General features: G+C 49.0%; 1 protein-coding gene across 1 annotated transcript in view; it reads right to left on the bottom strand.

Annotated features, from left to right (window-relative positions):
• DNAH10 (dynein axonemal heavy chain 10) overlaps window positions 1-21,142 on the bottom strand; it is a 2,725,177-nt gene that overhangs the window by 1,291,704 nt on the left and 1,412,331 nt on the right. The window contains exon 35 of the mRNA XM_069619694.1: window positions 9,927-10,115. Coding sequence (XP_069475795.1) covers window positions 9,927-10,115 — 189 coding nt within the window. The remainder of the gene's footprint in view (window positions 1-9,926; window positions 10,116-21,142) is intronic.

Here is a 21,142-nt window from a genome sequence, read left to right as displayed (position 1 = left end):
CTTGGACACCCGAGGCCCATATCTGTATGATGTGAGAGTGTGACATTTCCGGTGTGAAAACAGACTTGGGGTTACTTGTGTTTTAGGCTTTCCCCTTGGCGGCCAGGTAGGTGCACCCACACATGTGAGGTACCGTTTTCATCGGGACACCTGTGGGAACGCGTGACGGTAGGCCATGTGTTGTGGGGGGCGTGTTTCGATGGGTGCGTCGAGCGAAATGTGCGGAAAAAGCGTTTTTTTCCCCACATTTCGGACTTTGCAGGGGTGTCTGGGTAATAAATTCTGGGGCAATTTGGGCATATCATACCTCTGCGGATTCCCACGGGTGTCCTCTTTTCGGAAATGCATGGGGTTCCCTGTTTTCCTCGGTGGCTTGGACACCCGAGGCCCATATCTGTACCTTGTGCCGGTCGGCAGAATGTCTGAGTTTTCCCTCTGAAAACAGACTTGGGGTTACTTGTGTTTTAGGCTTTCCCCTTGGCGGCCAGGTAGGTGCACCCACACATGTGAGGTACCGTTTTCATCGGGACACCTGTGGGAACGCGGGACGGTAGGCCATGTGTTGTTGGGGGCGTGTTTCGATGGGTGAGTCGAGCGAAATGTGAGGAAAATGCGTATTTTTTCCCACATTTCGGACTTTGCGGGGGTGTCTGGGTAATAAATTCTGGGGCGATTTGGGCATATCATACCTCTGCGGATTCCCACGGGTGTCCTCTTTCCGGAAATGCATGGGGTTCCCTGTTTTCCTTGGTGGCTTGGACACCCGAGGCCCATATCTGTATGATGTGAGAGTGTGACATTTCCGGTGTGAAAACAGACTTGGGGTTACTTGTGTTTTAGGCTTTCCCCTTGGCGGCCAGGTAGGTGCACCCACACATGTGAGGTACCGTTTTCATCGGGACACCTGTGGGAACGCGGGACGGTAGGCCATGTGTTGTTGGGGGCGTGTTTCGATGGGTGCGTCGAGCGAAATGTACGGAAAAAGCGTTTTTTTCCCCACATTTCCGACTTTGCAGGGGTGTCTGGGTAATAAATTCTGGGGCAATTTGGGCATATCATACCTCTGCGGATTCCCACGGGTGTCCTCTTTTCGGAAATGCATGGGGTTCCCTGTTTTCCTCGGTGGCTTGGACACCCGAGGCCCATATCTGTATGATGGGAGAGTGTGACATTTCCGGTGTGAAAACAGACTTGGGGTTACTTGTGTTTTGGGCTTTCCCCTTGGCGGCCAGGTAGGTGCACCCACACATGTGAGGTACCGTTTTCATCGGGACACCTGTGGGAACGCGGGACGGTAGGCCATGTGTTGTGTTTGTGTGGTTTTCATAACGTTTTGACCCATTTGCTGGAGCCCTTTGTCTCACAACCCTTTCTTTTCCCAAATGTGACCTACATTTAGTCGCTGCTTTAGCCACCATACACTTTTGTAACCTGCACAAGTCACCTACCCTTGAAAAGGTCTGCCTGTGCTCTTTCAAAAAATGTATGGCTGCCGTTCCTCACCACATTGGTTTTCCCAATTTACACATGCTAAGTGCGTCTGGTCAGACCGTGAGCGTAAAACTCCTGTGTACCATGGCTCAGTGTTTGGCTTGTGGTATTGCTTGTTTTGTACAAACACTACAAAAATGGTATGCTCTCCTAACTGCAAGAGTCGGGGGAATGTAGCGGAGCATTGCTTTTCTCAAAATTCATAGAAGCCATTGCCGTACCAAGCCAACCATGTCCAACACATACCTTTTTTTTCAGTCATTTTCCCGCTTTTCCCCCATTCGATGGCAGTTTCCCCTACCTAGTTGTTGCCTGACCTATACAAATCACCCCTTCCTAAACTTGGAATTTTGTCTACTTTTCAGAAATATATGCCTTTCTGTCCTCCAATTTGGCTTTCCTGCCCTTTTCTTCCATTCCGTCCATGCATGTCCAATTGGCAAAAATGGCAAAAATCGCCTACCTCTCACAAAACGGTTGATATCCCCATCAAAATATTTTTTTTCCATTTCCACTCAACCTGTTCCTGAAAGCCAACACATTGGGGAACTCAGCACAGCAAACCATTTGTTCCTAGCTCTTACAAGGAAAAAACCACTGGCTTCTTTGTGCATCATTTTATTGGCATTTTTTGAAAAAACCCAAAATTTTTGCACATTTTCCTTATTTTCTCTCACCCCCCTACAGCAACCTGGGATTCCTGGGTGGCGTTACGACCGCCTACATGTGGGAAGAAAAGGAGCCAAATTTGGCCGAGATATCTCATGTAACAAAAAAGTTACAAGCCATTGAATGGCCACATACCAAAATCACCAAAAAAGGCTCTGGCACTGGGGAGAAATACCCATGGCACTTAAAGGGTTAAAGGAACAAAGTGGGCCATCTTGGAAAAAAGATCCACAATAACTAGGATGGTGTTAAATCCATTACATGGAGGTAGATCTGTAATAAAGTCTAAAGACAAGGTAGGCCATGGTGTAGGTGGAATATCCAAAGGTTGTAAAAGGCCAGCAGGTTTTTTCTTCTGGCTTTTGTTTTGGGCGCAAATGCCACAAGACATCACAAATGACTTTACATCTTTTCGCCAAGTGGACCACCAGAACTGTCTCTTAATTTTCGCTTCAGTTTTTGCGATACCTGGGTGCCCTTCCATCAGGGTGTCATGGTAATTGGAGATGACTAGTTCTTGTATTTCCATGTGTGGTAGAAATAGTCGTCCTTGATAGTAAGGTAGGTCATTGACGACTGAGTAGTCCGGGCCTTTCTTTACCCAGTCCTGCAGGGTTGCTGGATCGAAGAGTTGTTGGATTTTTGAATTAATATCTTCTAGTGTCTGTAGAGTAGTTATGCCAAGAATTCTTTGCTCGGGAATTATTGCCACCGGTTCCGGGTTTGCATATGCTTCTCCCATCCCTATTCGGGATAAGGCATCTGCTTTGCCATTTTTGCAGCCTGGTCAATAAGTGATCACGAAATCGAATTCGGCAAAGAACAATGCCCATCGAAGTTGTCGCGATGATTGGGCTTTGGCTGTTTTTAAATACTGCAGGCTCCGGTGATCGGTGATTACGGTAATAGTATGCCTGGCACCAAGAAGATATTGCCGCCAAGCCTTAAAGGCGGATTTGATGGCTAATAGCTCTTTATCGGTAACTGCATAGTTTAACTCAGGTGCTGAGAACTTTCTGGACCAAAACGCTACTGGGTGAAGTTGACCGGTTTCAGAATCCTCCTGGGACAGGACAGCTCCCATGGCTAAACTGGATGCATCAGTTTCTACTATGTATGGAAGCTCAGGGCGTGGATGCTTTAAGACAGGTGCTGATGTGAATTTCGCTTTCAGCTCTTGGAAGGCCTTTTCAGCCTCTTCGGTCCACAAGAAGCGTTTGTTTTTTCACAAAAGTGCTGTGATGGGGTGTACAACATGGGAGAAGTCCGGAATGAATCTGCGGTAGAAATTAGCAAATCCGAGCATGCTTTGTACCCCTTTAACTGAACTGGGTGATGGCCACTTGAGAATTGCGTCCACCTTTCGAGAGTCCATTCGGACTCCTTTTGGAGTCAGGATAAATCCAAGAAATTCAACTTCCGTAGCATGAAAAACACATTTTTCCAATTTTGCATATAACTTGTGCTGGCGTAGTTTCTCAAGGACTGCACGCAAGTGCTTAACATGGTCTGATTCTGAGGAGGAGTACACTAGAATATCATCTATGTATACTACGACACAGACGTCAATGAGTTCACGAAGGACATCGTTCATAAAATACTGGAAGGCTGCTGGTGCATTGCACAACCCGAAGGGCATCACCTGATATTCGAATAATCCGTACTTGGTGCGAAAGGCAGTCTTCCATTCGTCGCCTATCTTGACACGTACCAGATGATATGCCCCTCGGAGATCTAACTTAGTGTAGATACAAGCATCCTTTACTTGGTCTAGTAATTCAGGGATCAGAGGCAATGGGTATCGTTTTTTTACCGTAATCTGATTTAATGCGCGGTAATCTATGCACGTTCTAAGGTCACCTTCCTTTTTTGGCATGAAGAATAAAGCTGAGGATGCAGGAGACTTGGAAGGACGAATAAAGCCATTAGCATGGTATTGGTCCAAGTATTGCCGTAGGTGACATTTTCAGGTTCCGTGAGGTCGTAGATTCTACTACATGGGGTTGTGCACCGGGTAGGAGGTCGATTTGACAATCGTATGATCTGTTAGGAGGTAATGTATTGGCCTGTTCTTTTTGAAAAACATCCTGAAATTCTTGGTATTCCTGATTGGGTTAACGACTGTAGCCAGGCGTTTGTTCAAAGTTTTCTCCGGGTAACAGGTGTGTGCACAATCTGGGAAGGTTATTCTCTTCTCTCGCCAATCTATACAAGGATTATGTGTTTCCAACCATGGCATCCCCAGTATTATCTGGAACTGTGGGGCTTTGATTAGATCAAACACAATAGTCTCTCGATGCCCATCTTGACTCAACAGTGTCATCTCTGTAGTGGAATGAGTTACAGGCCCCGAGGCAATCTCAGTTCCATCAACTGTGGTGATGACATCCGAAGTGGTCTTTTTGCAAAGAGGTAGATTCATCCTTGACACCAATTTGTGGTCCATATAGTTTCCTACGGCCCCGCTATCTATGTATGCCCTTACTGCGTGCATACGTGATGGCTGCCTGGGATCAAGTAGGACCACTGGGATGATCAGATGCAAGGTCTGAGTGTCCTTCTTTAAGCTCGGCAAGCGGACCTCTACGCTTGTCGTGCATGGTCATTTCCCGAATCAGGCTCTATGTGGCTTTTATTAGCAACTCCTACCACCTTCTTGGGTGGTTTTGTAGGGCAATCCCGTAGAAAATTTCCTGAGGTTCCACAGTACAGACACAACTGCATCTGTCGTCTTCTTTCTCTTTCCTTTTGAGTTAAGGGTCCTTTAACCCCCCCGATCTGCATAGGTTCAGCTGCATCTGTTCCTTTGGGGGCAACGTTGGGTTTAACCAATACCCGGTTCTCGAACTAAGCTCGATTAGTCTTTCGGTTCTGAAGTCGGTGGTCTAGCTGGACCACTAAGTCTATAAATTCTGTGCAATCCTGAGGTGGGTTCACAACTTGAGCCAAGACATCTTTGAGTTCTCCCCGAAGTCCACGATGAAACAATGTAATTTGTTTTTCCTCCGGCCACCCTGTTTCCACCACCAACCTATTGAAGGTTGCAATATAGGTTAGCAGATCTAAGGATTAAAGTTCGTTGTCCAGGGCTTGACCCTGTGAGTGTCTGGCGAATAGTTTTTCTATGCTCCTTTGAAAACCCTGAAAATCCCGGAGAAGAGGATCATCCTGGTTGACTAATGGAATGGACCAATCCGCTGTGCTGCCACTAAGATATGACAATACAAAGACTACTTTGGCTTGGTCATTTGGAAAGGCTCCCGGTCTGCATAAAAAGTGCAAGCGGCATTGGTTGATAAACACGGCGAACCTTTTGGGGTCCCCAGCAAAGCGTTCGGGTGGAGCTAACGGAATATTTCCTGGTAAAACCACTTGCACTGGATTGCTTGATGAAACGGGGGTTGGGTTTCCCCCATATCCAGGTAGGGGCATTTGCCCAGCTTGGTTTTGCAGTAGTTGCCTAGCCAGATCATCCGTGCGCTCCTTTGAGACAATCAGTTCTCTCCTGAGGGCATTAGTCTCTTGGCGAGCGGCATGTACTTCCGCCCTAAATTCCCCCAATAATTGGGCCAGTTGGTCGGTTTCCGAGGTTTCCATAACACCCGCGTGGGTATTTGTAGGGAGGCTTCGCGTTCTGTTACGCTCACCTGGACCCCACAGGGGTGTCGATCGGACCCGGACAGCTGCGGTCTCCTTCAACGTGATGCGTAGTGCGGAGATGACTCTCTGGACTGGCCCGCCTAGTCTTGTCTGCTGGACCCGAAGAAGTATTTTCCTGCAAGTGGAGACAGGGATTAACCACCTGTGGGTTTTAGTGATGGCCTCCCAACTGTTCTCGCTCTCCCCCACTAATAACCTCCGATATCCCCTTAGTAACCTCACCTTATGTTCGTAAAACATGAGCTCTCCATCCTGCGTGTCTTGCAGGGGCGCGTAGATACCAGTTACTTCACTGGTTTGAAGGCGTTGGGAGAGTTCCGGTAAGTATTGACTCTGAAGTCCCTGGCGGGATTGGTAAGTATCAAGTTCAAAGAGTTCAATGTGCCCGATGTTCACTCTTGTCCCCTTCCTTCCTTAAGTTGCAACTGAGTTCGTGAGAAGAAGGTCTCGTAGCTGCTGCTGGCGTTCAGGTAAGAGTCTGTGTTACCCAACGCTGTCCGGTAACTATTGCATGCGTTAACGTGTTGTTTTTCGGCACATGAAAAGGTGGAGAGTTATGGAATAATACCGCCGGTGGTAAGTCTATGGTGGTAAGAAGTTGTATTTGTTGATTCCCTTGGCTCACCTTGTTTTTTCTTTTGTCCCCTAGGTGCCGGATTACGGCGAAGAAATGATGGAGACAGTGCCGGATCGAAAGATGCTGTGAGAACTGGTGAGTATGGCGCCGTGCTGGAGCTGGCAAAGCGACGCGTGCAGGACTGATGTACTTTCCAGGTCCGGAGATAAAATGGTTCCGGAATTAGGTGAGGAATTTGAAATAAGTTCGTTTTCTAACCTTGTCCTTTTCTTCTTCTTTATTCTAGGAGCTCCTGATTCGAGGCGGGCATGGCAGAAGGCTGGATGCTGGCTGCAGGCACGGTGAGCGTCACGCTGCTGGATGCAGAATAACGTGAAGCATGTGCTGCTGTTCGGGTGTGGTTTAAATAGCCTCCAAAGTAGTTCCAGGTAAGAAGTTCCCTAGAGCCACGCCCGAGTAAAAAATAGTCCCTGTAACAAAATAGTCCCATCCAGGCCTCCTATAGGCTTGGACTCTTTTGCAGCATGGTCTGCATCAGGTAAGTAAAGTCTATGAGCCTGGCACCTATGGTGCCAGGACTGATTTCTAGGATGAGCCATGGCGCCTAAGGCGCCAGGACTGAACCCAGACAGCCCCTAGCCGGGGCTGCTGAGGTTTAAACAAATGTCTGGATGCCTGCTCCGGAGCTGAGGGCCTTGGTCCTGATGCCCGGGGGTAGGCATCATGACACATACTGATGAAATCTTAATATTCTGTGAACAGAATGCCAACGACTGCCTATCATTCCCCTGTATATAGAAACACTGGGATGAGGAATCTGAACTGAGTAATGAGGACCTGTGAAGCTGAGAAGCCCAGTGTATGCTCTAGTGGTTGCAGGCTTACGATAGGTGTCAGGCCATTTAAAAACCCTGACCAGCATGGATGCTTGAGAAAACACCGGAAGGTGAAGGACTGCTGGAGAGGGTTCGTATTGCTGGGTTCATAGCAAGAAGAGACGGGAAGTCTTCCTGGTTGCCATGGGAACCAAGAAGTAACACCAGTGCCACCCGAACAGACAGAAAGGCTCAGCAGTAGAGCGGGAGCCCTGAAGGCCGTGAAAGAAGATATGGGAAACCAGTGAGCCCATGAAGAGAGACAGGACGCTGGAGTGTTGCTTCACTTTGACCATGAGAGGACCAGATAACACCACAAAAGACCAGTGAATCCTGAGAAGGGAAGCTGGGATACCGGGGCGTTTCGGCAATGCTATCAAGGTCAGATGAGAGCCAGTGAAGTGAATGAAAAGGGGATTTGAAACCCGATATGTCAAAAGGAATAATAACAGAAGTCAAGTTTGCAAGCTCAGAAAGTGAACTGTACGAGAAAGTCCTGGCAGGAGAGTATACCAGACAAAGTCAATTTAACAAGTGTGAAAAGTGAACCACATGAAAAATGTCTGTCAGGAAAGTACACCAGGCAGAGACAAGCTTGTCAGTCAAATTGCATTGACTGTGGAGAGGAACTTGGCATGGGAATATACCAGGTGTCCTACGAAGATGGGACCCTTATACATATTGTTTTTGCATTCACATTGTTTTGTTGAACTATGAATCACAAGGAAGAGCCATGATCTTAGGATTTTGAGTTTTTTTAACAGACCTGGGGAAGGGAGACATTTCCCTAGGAGTTGAGTGCAACGGCAAGAGGAGGGAGTTATCCTCTTGGGCTATAAAGAATTTATATTGTCTTGTTGACCTGTTATGTTGGTGAAGAGAAACCTGGGGAAGGGAGTAATTCCCTGGAACTGTGAACACTATCCATTGGGAACCTTTGCATTGGAGATACACCTTTCATTTTAACTTGAAAATGTTTGAACGTTCAAGGCCAAAGACATTACCCGTAGGACCTTAGTGTTACTTTTAGAATGTGAGGGCTAGGTTAGGATTTTGGACACAGGACATTTTGCTTTGGGCATCTTGACTCAGGACAGACAGTTTTGGTTGAGGTAAGGAAATGCCTCCTAGATTAGGGACAGTGAGGCATTTTCCAACCCCTTTATTATTTTGAATAAAAGTTTGTAACCACAATCATGAGTTCTCTGTGTCCATGTCTCTTTCCTGGCTCCTCACAATTCAGCCTGGAAATTCTTTTACTTGGTGTGTCTGTTACACTAGTTCCCCTCCCTCCTAAAAGTGAAGCCTTACTGCTCAATCACATTTACAAGTTAGAATTTGGACTACGTTGGTGGAAAAACCTGTACACACACTAACATTTGGTGTCTCTGAACCCCAAACCAGAGGTATTCAGAAAGAAAACCCTAACAGATTGTAAACATAGGAGAAAAAAAAGAGTACAATGCTGACAACCCAACCAATCAAGTGAAATTGGAGATCTGTTTGGAAACCAAAGTGAGATGTAAGGAAATATAGCAAATCATCCTGAACACCTATACTTTCAGCAAAGAATGGGAAAGGAAGGTAATGGGCCTGAGGTCTTGATCTACTTTCATATTCTATGCTCCTCTGTAAATCCAGGATCATAACTGGGTTGGGGCATAGGCCAGAGGATTGGGGCAATACATAGTGGCCCACCCCACAAACTACGCTTCAGAAACCAAACAAAAGCCTTGGCAAGTTTAGGATTGGTTTCTGCTTAAAACGTGTGGGGAGGGGGGGTGTATTCCAGCATGCCCATGAATCTAAGCATTTGTGGATAAGGCTTTTTGTTAAGAAAATCCTGCAAGCTTGAAAAGGGAATCAGAGGAGGATGGGCCGAATCAACGATGAGGAACATCCTTTCAAGCCTAGGATGAAATGATGGCAGGTTCAAATGCCAACTTTAAAAACAGAGGTTCGAAGGTGGGCGTGGCCTACTGCCCAATAGTCAAATAAGTATAAAGGAAGAGGAGTAGGACTCAGTAGATAAAGGAGCAAACCACAAAGAAAATGGGAGGGCAGAAAATGAGCCGAATGAAAGGGTACACGAGAGGGCATAATAGAATAAAACCCAAAACTTTAAAAACACAGAGGTCTATTCCAAAAACAAGCTTACTTAACACCAACTATTTCACCCAACACCATTATTAAGAGGCATGAGAAAAGGTGGTAAAATGTGCGTTTTCTTAATGACCCAATTTTTATGGAACCACAAAACTGGGTCAAGTCACGGCTCGAATGCAAATCTCCAGTTTACAGAGAACATGTCACCTCTCTTAAAATATCAAATTTTTATATAGCGCTCGGGATTCAGAAGGATGAAGGCCTCTGACCGCAGAATGCACACAGATGACAGATGACAGAGGCCAGTGTTTAACTTGCTGAGCTAGCTGATTGCAGCCAACAAAAGTGTGCTCACACTGGGAACTCTTGGGGCAAAGAATGCAACCAGTCTCACATTATCGTTTTGCAGTAATCCAGGGAATTCTGAGCGTACTCCAGGAAAAACATTTGGGGGGATATAAGACATTTTAACACTGATATATATATATATATATAAATATAAAAATAAAATGTACCTAACATATAATAACCACACACAGATTCCTTACCTTAGCCAAAAGAAATCCTTCCGAGAAGAGCATAATTTCACAGATTTGCTGAAGATCTGGCACAATGACCACCACGGGCCTGAAGAGGGCCTTAACAGACTCCGGCAGCTCAGTGCGCCCGGCATAGCCAGGATTCATGGTGATGAAAATGCCCATTCGGCTGTCCAAAGCAATTTCTTGCCCTTCAAACTAGAGGGAAGAATAGAGGTTAACATACTGTTTAGTTTAAATCCTTTAAACAAAGCTACATGTTTGTGCATGACACTCCCCTTCTTTAAATCATTGCCATACACCAGGATTTGATGACTCTGGCATGATGCAGTGCACCAGCAGAGAGACAGAGCCCCTCCTCCCCCTTTGACTTTGCTTTCCAAAGCAGAAGGCACCAATAAATAAGAGTTAACGAAAAAACCCTGGGACTAAAATGTCAACATAAAAAATAATATAACTATAAAAGGAGCGGTGCTAAGAGCTACAACAGTAGAGGCGAATGAGCAGGGCTGAGGTGAAAAGGAGCGGCGCTAGGACCTGTGTAAGGGTACAACAGTAGAGGAGGAATGAGCAGGGCCGAGGAGAAAAGGAGCAGTGCTAAGAGCTGTGTGAGGGTACAGCAGTAGAGGTGAAATGAGCAGGGCCGAGGTGAAAAGGAGCGGTGTTAAGAGCTGTATGAGGGTACAGCAGTAGAGGCGGAATGAGCAGGGATGAGGTGAAAAGGAGCGCAGCTAAGAGCTGTGTGAGGGTACAGCAGTAGAGGTGGAATTAGCAGGGCCGAGGTGAAAAGGAGCACAGCTAAGAGCTGTGTGAGGGTACAGCAGTAGAGGCGGAATGAGCAGGGCCGAGGTGAAAAGGAGCGGCGCTAAGAGTTGTGTGAAGGTACAACAGTAGAGGCGGAATGAGCAGGGCCGAGGTGAAAAGGAACGCAGCTAAGAGCTGTGTGAGGGTACAGCAGTAGAGGCGGAATGAGCAGGGCCGAGGTGAAATAGAGCGGCGCTAAGAGCTGTGTGAGGGTACAACAGTAGAGGCGGAATGAGAAAGGCCGAGGTGAAAAGGAGCGTCGCTAAGAGTTGTGTGAGTGTACAGCAGTAAAGGCATAATGAGCAAGGGTGAGGTGAGAAGGAGCAGCACTAAGAGCATGTGTGAGGGTACAACAGTAGAGGCGGAATGAGCAGGTGAAAAGGAGCGACGCTAAGAGCTATTTGGGGGTACAACAGTAGAGACGGAATGAGCAGGGGTGAGGTGAAAAGGAGCAGCGCTTAGAGCTGTGTGAGGGTACAACAGTGGAGGCTGAACGAGCATGGCTGAGGTGAAAAGGAACGGCGCTAAGAGCTGTGTGAGGGTACAACAGTAGAGGCGGAATGAGCAGGGGAGAGGTGAAAAGCAACAGCGCTAAGAGCTGTGTGAGGGTACAACAGTAGAGGCGGAATGAGCAGGGGCGAGGTGAAAAGGAGCGGTGCTAATAGCTGTGCGAGGGTACAGCAGTAGAGGCGGAATGAGCGGGGCCGAGGTGAAAAGGAGTGGTGCTAAGAGTTGTGTGAGGGTACAACAGTAGAGGCATAATGAGCAAGGTCGAGGTGAAAAGGAGCAGCGCTAAGAGCTGTGTGAGGGTACAACAGTAGAGGTGAAATGGAGCGGCGCTAAGAGCTGTGTGAGAGTACAACAGTAGAGGTGAAAAGGAGCAGCGCTAAGAGCTGTGTGAGGGTACAACAGTAGAGGTGAAAAGGAGAGGCACTAAGCTGTGTGAGGGTACAACAGTAGAGGCGGAATGAGCAGGTGAAAAGGAGCAGCGCTAAGACCTGTGTGAGGGTACAGCAGTAGAGACGGAATGAGCAGGGCTGAGGTGAAAAGGAGCGGCGCTAATAGCGGTGTGAGGGTACAGCAGTAGAGGCGGAATGAGCAGGTGAAAAGGAGCGGTTCTAAGAGCTGTGTGAGGGTACAACAGTAGAGGTGAAAAGGAGTGGAGCTAAGAGCTGTGTGAGGGTACAACAGTAGAGGTGGAATGAGCAGGTGAAAAAGGAGCGGTGCTAAGACCTGTGTAAGGATACAACAGTAGAGTCTGAATGAGCAAGCCCGAGGTGAAAAGGAGCGGCACCAAGAGCTGTGTGAGGGTACAACAGTAGAGGCGGAATGAGCAAGGCCGAGGTGAAAAGGAGCAGCGCTAAGAGCTGTGTGAGGGTACAACAGTAGAGGTGAAAAGGAGCGGCACTAAGCTGTGTGAGGGTACAACAGTAGAGGCAGAATGCGCAGGTGAAAAGGAGCAGCGCTAAGACCTGTGTGAGGGTACAACAGTAGAGACGGAATGAGCAGGGCTGAGTTGAAAAGGAGCAGCATTAAGAGCTGTTTGAGGGTACAACAGTAGAGGCGGAATGAGCAGGGCCGAGGTGAAAAGGAGCTGCGCTAATAGCGGTGTGAGGGTACAGCAGTAGAGGCGGAATGAGCAGGTGAAAAGGAGCGGTACTAAGAGCTGTGTGAGGGTACAACAGTAGAGGTGAAAAGGAGCAGCGCTAAGAGCTGTGTGAGGGTACAACAGTAGAGGCGGAATGAGCAGGTGAAAAGGAGAAGCACTAAGACATGCGTGTGGGTACAACAGTAGAGACGGAATGAGCAGGGCTGAGTTGAAAAGGAGCAGCGCTAAGAGCTGTTTGAGAGTACAACAGTAGAGGTGGAATGAGCAGGTTCGCGGTGAAAAGGAGCGGCGCTAAGAGCTGTGTGAGGTTACAGCAGTAGAGGCGGAATGAGCAGGGCCAAGGTGAAAAGGAGCAGTGCTAAGAGCTGTGTGAGGGTACAACAGTAGAGGTGGAATGAGCAGGTGAAAAGGAGTGGCGCTAAGACCTGTGTGAGGGTACAGCAGTAGAAACGGAATGAGCATGGCTGAGGTGAAAAGGAGCTGCGCTAAGAGCTGTGTGAGGATACAACAGTAGAGGTCGAATGAGCAAGGCTGAGGTGAAAAAGAGCATCTCTAAGAGCTGTGTGAGGATACAACAGTAGAGGCGGAATGAGCAGGTGAAAAAGGAGCGGCGCTAAGAGCTGTGTGAGGGTACAACAGTAGAGGCAGAATGAGCAGGGCAGAGGTGAAAAGGAGAGGCGCTAAGAGCTGTGTGAGGGCACAGCAGTAGAGGCGGAATGAGCAGGGCCGAGGTGAAAAGGAGCGGCGCTAACAGCTGTGTGAGGGTACAACAGTAGAGGCGGAATGAGCAGGTGAAAAGGAGCGGCGCTAAGACCTGTGTGAGGGTACAACAGTAGAGACGGAATGAGCAGGGCTGAGGTTAAAAAGAGCAGCGCTAAGAGCTGTGTGAGGATACAACAGTAGAGGCGGAATGAGCAAGGCCCAGGTGAAAAGGAGCAGTGCTAAGAGCTGTGTGAGGGTACAAGAGTAGAGGTGAAAAGGAGCGGTACTAGTAGCTGTGTGAGGGTACAACAGTAGAGGCGGAATGAGCGAGGCTGAGGTGAAAAGGAGCAGTGCTAAGAGCTGTGTGAGGGTACAACAGTAGAGGCGGAAAGAGCAGGTGAAAAAGGAGCAGCGCTAAGACCTGTGTGAGGGTACAACTGTAGAGACGGAATGAGCAGGGCTGAGTTGAAAAGGAGCAGCACTAAGAGCTGTGTGAGGGTACAACAGTAGAGGCGGAATGAGCAGGTGAAAAAGGAGCGGCGCTAAGACCTGTGTGAGGGTACAACAGTAGAGACAGAATGAGCTGGGCAGAGGTGAAAAGAAGCAGCGTTAAGAGCTGTGTGAGGATACAACAGTAGAGTCCGAATGATCAAGGCCCAGGTGAAAAGGAGCAGTGCTAAGAGCTGTGTGAGGGTACAACAGTAGAGGTGAAAAGGAGCGGTACTAGTAGCTGTGTGAGGGTACAACAGTAGAGGCGGAATGAGCGAGGCTGAGGTGAAAAGGAGCAGCACTAAGACCTGTGTGAGGGTACAAGAGTAGAGGTGAAAAGGAGCGGTACTAAGAGCTGTGTGAGGGTACAACAGTAGAGGTGGAATGAGCAAGGCCGAGGTGAAAAAGAGCGGCACTAAGAGCTGTGTGAGGGTACAACAGTAGAGGCGGAATAAGCAGGTGAAAAGGAGCGGCGCTAAGACCTGTGTGAGGGTACAACTGTAAAGACGGAATGAGCAGGGCTGAGTTGAAAAGGAGCAGCACTAAGAGCTGTGTGAGGGTACAACAGTAGAGGCGGAATGAGCAGGTGAAAAAGGAGCAGCACTAAAACCTGTGTGAGGGTACAACAGTAGAGACAGAATGAGCTGGGCAGAGGTGAAAAGAAGCAGCGCTAAGAGCTGTGTGAGGATACAACAGTAGAGGCGGAATGAGGAAGGCTGAGGTGAAAAGGAGCAGCGCTAAGAGCTGTGTGAGGGTACAACAGTAGTAGCGGAATGAGCAGGGGCGAGGTGAAAAGGAGCGGCGTTAAGAGCTGTGTGAGGGTACAGCAGTAGAGGCAGAATGAGCAAGGCCGAGGTGAAAAGGAGCAGCGTTAAGAGCTGTGTGAGGGTACAACAGTAGAGGTGAAAAGGAGCGGCGCTAAGCTGTGTGAGGGTACAACAGTAGAGGCAGAATGAGCAAGGCCGAGGTGAAAAGGAGCAGTGCTAAGAGCTGTGAGGGTACAACAGTAGAGGTGAAAAGGATCGGCGCTAAGCTGTGTGAGGTACAACAGTAGAGACGGAATGAGCAGGGCTGAGTTGAAAAGGAGCAGCGCTTAGAGCTGTTTGAGGGTACAACAGTAGAGGTGGAATGAGCAGGTCCGCAGTGAAAAGGAGCGGCGCTAAGAGCTTTGTGAGGGTACAGCAGTAGAGGCGTAATGAGCAGGGCCGAGGTGAAAAGGAGCTGCGCTAATAGCGGTGTGAGGGTACAGCAGTAGAGGCGGAATGAGCAGGTGAAAAGGAGCGGTACTAAGAGCTGTGTGAGGGTACAACAGTAGAGGTGAAAAGGAGCAGCGCTAAGAGCTGTGTGAGGGTACAACAGTAGAGGCGGAATGAGCAGGTGAAAAGGAGAAGCACTAAGACATGCGTGCGGGTACAACAGTAGAGACGGAATGAGCAGGACTGAGTTGAAAAGGAGCAGCGCTAAGAGCTGTTTGAGAGTACAACAGTAGAGGTGGAATGAGCAGGTTCGCGGTGAAAAGGAGCGGCGCTAAGAGCTGTGTGAGGTTACAGCAGTAGAGGCGGAATGAGCAGGGCCAAGGTGAAAAGGAGCAGTGCTAAGAGCTGTGTGAGGGTACAACAGTAGAGGTGGAATGAGCAGGTGAAAAGGAGTGGCGCTAAGACCTGTGTGAGGGTACAGCAGTAGAAACGGAATGAGCATGGCTGAGGTGAAAAGGAGCTGCGCTAAGAGCTGTGTGAGGATACAACAGTAGAGGTCGAATGAGCAAGGCTGAGGTGAAAAAGAGCATCACTAAGAGCTGTGTGAGGATACAACAGTAGAGGCGGAATGAGCAGGTGAAAAAGGAGCGGCGCTAAGAGCTGTGTGAGGGTACAACAGTAGAGGCAGAATGAGCAGGGCAGAGGTGAAAAGGAGCTGCCCTAATAGCTGTGTGAGGGCACAACAGTAGAGGCGGAATGAGCAGGGCCGAGGTGAAAAGGAGAGGCGCTAAGAGCTGTGTGAGGGCACAGCAGTAGAGGCGGAATGAGCAGGGCCGAGGTGAAAAGGAGCGGCGCTAACAGCTGTGTGAGGGTACAACAGTAGAGGCGGAATGAGCAGGTGAAAAGGAGCGGCGCTAAGACCTGTGTGAGGGTACAACAGTAGAGACGGAATGAGCAGGGCTGAGGTTAAAAAGAGCAGCGCTAAGAGCTGTGTGAGGATACAACAGTAGAGGCGGAATGAGCAAGGCCCAGGTGAAAAGGAGCAGTGCTAAGAGCTGTGTGAGGGTACAAGAGTAGAGGTGAAAAGGAGCGGTACTAGTAGCTGTGTGAGGGTACAACAGTAGAGGCGGAATGAGCGAGGCTGAGGTGAAAAGGAGCAGTGCTAAGAGCTGTGTGAGGGTACAACAGTAGAGGCGGAAAGAGCAGGTGAAAAAGGAGTAGCTCTAAGACCTGTGTGAGGGTACAACTGTAGAGACGGAATGAGCAGGGCTGAGTTGAAAAGGAGCAGCACTAAGAGCTGTGTGAGGGTACAACAGTAGAGGCGGAATGAGCAGGTGAAAAAGGAGCGGCGCTAAGACCTGTGTGAGGGTACAACAGTAGAGACAGAATGAGCTGGGCAGAGGTGAAAAGAAGCAGCGTTAAGAGCTGTGTGAGGATACAACAGTAGAGTCCGAATGATCAAGGCCCAGGTGAAAAGGAGCAGTGCTAAGAGCTGTGTGAGGGTACAAGAGTAGAGGTGAAAAGGAGCGGTACTAAGAGCTGTGTGAGGGTACAACAGTAGAGGCGGAATGAGCAAGGCTGAGGTGAAAAGGAGCAGTGCTAAGAGCTGTGTGAGGGTACAACAGTAGAGGCGGAATGAGCAGGTGAAAAAGGAGCAGCGCTAAGACCTGTGTGAGGGTACAACAGTAGAGACAGAATCAGCTGGGCAGAGGTGAAAAGGAGCAGCGCTAACAGCTGTGTGAGGATACAACAGTAGAGGTCGAATGAGCAAGGCCAAGGTGAAAAAGAGCGGCACTAAGAGCTGTGTGAGGGTACAACAGTAGAGGCGGAATGAGCAGGTGAAAAGGAGCGGCGCTAAGACCTGTGTGAGGGTACAACTGTAAAGACGGAATGAGCAGGGCTGAGTTGAAAAGGAGCAGCACTAAGAGCTGTGTGAGGGTACAACAGTAGAGGCGGAATGAGCTGGGCAGAGGTGAAAAGAAGCAGCGCTAAGAGCTGTGTGAGGATACAACAGTAGAGGCGGAATGAGGAAGGCTGAGGTGAAAAGGAGCAGCGCTAAGAGCTGTGTGAGGGTACAACAGTAGTAGCGGAATGAGCAGGGGCGAGGTGAAAAGGAGCGGCGCTAATAGCTGTGTGAGGGTACAGCAGTAGAGGCAGAATGAGCAAGGCCGAGGTGAAAAGGAGCAGCGTTAAGAGCTGTGTGAGGGTACAACAGTAGAGGTGAAAAGGAGCGGCGCTAAGCTGTGTGAGGGTACAACAGTAGAGGCAGAATGAGCAAGGCCGAGGTGAAAAGGAGCAGCGCTAAGAGCTATGTGAGGGTACAACAGTAGAGGTGAAAAGGAGCGGCGCTAAGCTGTGTGAGGTACAACAGTAGAGACGGAATGAGCAGGGCTGAGTTGAAAAGGAGCAGCGCTTAGAGCTGTTTGAGGGTACAACAGTAGAGGTGGAATGAGCAGGGCCGAGGTGAAAAGGAGCAGCGCTAAGAGCTTTGTGAGGGTACAGCAGTAGAGGCGTAATGAGCAGGGCCAGGTGAAAAGGAGCGGCACTAAGAGCTGTGTGAGGGTACAACAGTAGAGGCGGAATGAGCAGGGCCAAGGTGAAAAGGAGCAGTGCTAAGAGCTTTGTGAGGGTACAACAGTAGAGACGGAATGAGCAGGGCTGAGGTGAAAAGGAGCGGCGAAAAGACCTGTGTGAGGGCACAGCAGTAGAGGCAGAATGAGCAGGGCAGAGGTGAAAAGGAGCGGCGCTAAGAGCTGTGTGATGGTACAACAGTAGAGGTGAAATGGAGCGGCACTAAGAGCTGTGTGAGGGTACAACAGTAGAGGCGGACTGAACAGGTGAAAAGGAGCGGCGCTAAGAGCTGTGTGAGGGTACAACAGTAGAGACAGAATGAGCAGGGCCGAGGTGAAAAGGAGCGGCGCTAAGAGCTGTGTGAGGGTACAACAGTAGAGACAGAATGAGCAGGGCCGAGGTGGAAAGGAGCAGCGCTAAGCGCTGTGTGAGGATACAGCAGTAGAGGCCGAATGAGGAAGGCCGAGGTGAAAAGGAGCGGCGCTAAGGCTGTGTGAGGGTACAACAGTAGAGACAGAATGAGCAGGGCCGAGGTGGAAAGGAGCAGCGCTAAGCGCTGTGTGAGGATACAGCAGTAGAGGCCGAATGAGGAAGGCCGAGGTGAAAAGGAGCGGCGCTAAGGCTGTGTGAGGATACAGCAGTAGAGGCCGAATGAGGAAGGCCGAGGTGAAAAGGAGCGGCGCTAAGGCTGTGTGAGGTTACAGCAGTAGAGGCGGAATGAACAGGTGAAAAGGAGCGGCGCTAAGGCTGTGTGAGGATACAGCAGTAGAGGCGGAATGAGGAAGGCCGAGGTGAAAAGGAGCGGCGCTAAGGCTGTGTGGCTCAGGAGGAAGATCAGCTTTTCAGAAGTGGCTGCATTTCCTTTGCAAGTTCTTGAGCAGTTATGATGTCATCATGTGCTGCTGGGGAGCATTTATAATAAATGGAAGGATGAAATATCGGTATAAAATCATGTGCATCATCTTCTTACAATGCATGAACGCCGGCAATATCTGTATATATATCTTGTTGATTTTGGATGTTATAATGCCTGCCCCAAGAGCCCTCCTAGCAGAAGTCCAATTGCCACTTTCAAATCTCCTGCTACCACAGAAGGAACGATGATCCATAGGCAGAAAAAAGTTACTGCAGCTTAAACAGGCGATCGTTCTTGTTCAGGACTCACAGCCAGTTTGTGAAACAAGTGCAGCTGTTGATTACAATGTAGTGTGTATTTAGATGTACAACATTCCTGAGGTCGTTTTTTTTATCTGTTGTAGTTTTGTCTCTTATTGTTTTATTTAATCAGGTATATTGCCCGTGCTACCCATGCCAGGAATAAAGAAATTGAGGACTTTGTAACTTTAAAAAAAAAAAATCTCTTGCTTACGTTCTCTGTCAAGTCAGTCACCGGTCAATAGCGCCCAGCACGAGGGTGCCAGCCATCCACTCCCTCCAAAGCCGGGCTGCAACTGGCAGTATAAGACCGCATTGGGTGGGGTCTACTTGCTGCTGCGCTGCCTGACGCCTGTGCCCAGCAGTTTTCCCCCTGCTGTCCCACTCCCAACCTAAATCTGCACCCCTTTTTACCGCCCGGTTCCGCCTCATTCCCGCATGCCTGTGGAGGTAAAAGCGTTAAACCCTGCGTTCAGTGGCTGATAGGCCGCCCATCCCCCCTCGCCCGAGCCCGCACCTGAACGCGAGGCTGAATGCTACAATGCGGAGACATTTTTGTTCTCATATATATTCAGTGTACTGATGAGTTTTAGCAAAGGAGAGCAGGATTCTCTATCCATTTAATCTGTCCGTTGTTATCATCCTGGTGGGAAGGGGGGCACTTCTGAATGCGGGCTGTATTCAAGTGGTATAAACCCGGTATAAACTGGCTGCCCGCCCCCATTCCCTGTCTCTATGCTCCCCCAGGGCATGCGTTGCTCACAAGTCGGATGCCAAGGACTCTTCAGATTAAAAATACTTTAATTGATTAAATTAAAAAATAGAAATTATGCAGTGGATATTATGACTTCCTGGTCATCAAGAAAGAAAAGAGACTTTACAAGTGCAGCGGCGCGAGGAACCGCTGATTGAGATCTGTTTTATTACAAATAAAATGTCCATCTAACGCTACCTTAACACCAGAGTGTTGTTACGTGGGTGCCAATGGCAGAATAAACCTCGGCTGAGGGCCAATCGGGCTGATAATTGCCTGGCTTCCCGCGTTATGGGGCCCTCGTTTCGCTGGGGCCCCTAACTTGGGTGGCTGGTCCTTATTGGCAAGGTCTGCCAGCCTCCCCGGGTAGTATCGCCCCATTCGAAACCACAATGCTGGTTATTGAATAGAGTTTTATTAAACTTCTTCAAATGTTTGTTTGGCGCAACATTACAAGCAGGTGTATAATAGTGTTTTTTTTCCAACCAGATTTTGCATTTATTGAAAACATAACTGCAAGATCTGCATACGAGCGAGCAATAGATTAAGTAACAAAGGGGATGATGATGTGGTCACTCACGTGATATTATGAATATTAAAGTGCCCCCTACTGTAGGGTACATAATAAGGTTATTGTGAGTCACCGCCGAGTTCAAGAAATTCTGCCCAAGGCCGCGTTTCTCTGTTTGGTCATGGAACGTCTCAGTGACTTTCAATACCCTTATAAGGTACAGAATGGGTACAATAGAACATTCTCACTTCTTTTATTACATTTGCGATATGAAGTCACCGGGCTCATTCCGAGCCTGAAGTTTGACCCAGGCCCCGGGCCGCATGAAATGCGGGACGATAGAGGGTCTGGGAGATAAGGCGCAGGGTGGGGAGAAAAAAGCGCGAAAGCGTAGGGAGGGGCGTCCGAATGGCGCCACAAGAAACAAAAGCCCAGGAAGGGCAGGAAACAGCACCTGGTAAGGTGCGAATTGTAACAGCAAGGGGTCAGGGGGTAACCCGGCCGGCCCCATGAAGGAACAAAAGGCCGGGGGGGGGGGTATTGTAACGCTCACCTGACTCCCACGGAGGCGCTGGCCTGGTTCGCGCTGCTGTGACCTCTTCTAAGGTGATGCGCAGGGTTCGGAAGGCGGACTGGACCGGGCCCCCAAATCTGGCTTGTCTGGCTCGCAGAAGTATCCTTCTGTAGGCGAAAATAGGGGATTAACTGTCTTCGGGGTAATGCAATCGGCCTCCCACTTTCCCCTCTCACCCTCCTCGAAACCTTTCTGTGATTCCCCGTAGCGTCTCACCTTAGGGTCTGGAAGAACGAGCTCTCCATCCTGCTTCTGATGCAGGGGCGCGTTGATATCCAGTTACTTCACTGGATTTTCGGATTGGTAAGAACCAAACTTGCTTGGCTTCCAGGTAAGTTTTTTGATAAGAGGTTCCCCTTGTATCCATGCATTAATGTACTAATGCTAGTGTCTTTTTCCCCATAGGGGCCGGGGTACGGAATGCCGGGGAACAGGCACCGACCCGAGATGAGAGGTGAAATCCTTGTAGAAATCAGGTAAGTCTTTAATGAGCTTTTTTTGGTAATGTCTTTCCATTCGCTCATTAACGCTGATGTCTCTTTTTCCCCTTAGGGGCTGGGGTCCGGAAATGCCAGGATGCGGCGCGGACCCGAAATGAAGAGGGAATGAATCAACAGGTAAGTCTTAACATGGAGATTTAGCTTTCCTTATTCCCTTCTCTCTCTCAACTTTTGTTCTGGTCTTTTTCTCCCTAGGCGCTGGGGCGTGACTGCGAATCCAGATGATCGCTGCTGAACATGGAGGCGCCCTGAAAAGGTGAGTGGAATGCGGCGCTGCAGCGATCGACGCGATGAGCTTGTAAATAAAAGTCTTCCTTTTCAGGATTGTCGGCGAGATGTCTCCGGGATGCGGATTTAGCA

Source organism: Ambystoma mexicanum, chromosome 10 (genome assembly GCF_040938575.1).
Source record: "Ambystoma mexicanum isolate Mex_15411 chromosome 10, UKY_AmexF1_1, whole genome shotgun sequence".
Classification (NCBI taxonomy): domain Eukaryota; kingdom Metazoa; phylum Chordata; class Amphibia; order Caudata; family Ambystomatidae; genus Ambystoma; species Ambystoma mexicanum.
This window is presented reverse-complemented; position numbering and strand designations above follow the sequence as displayed.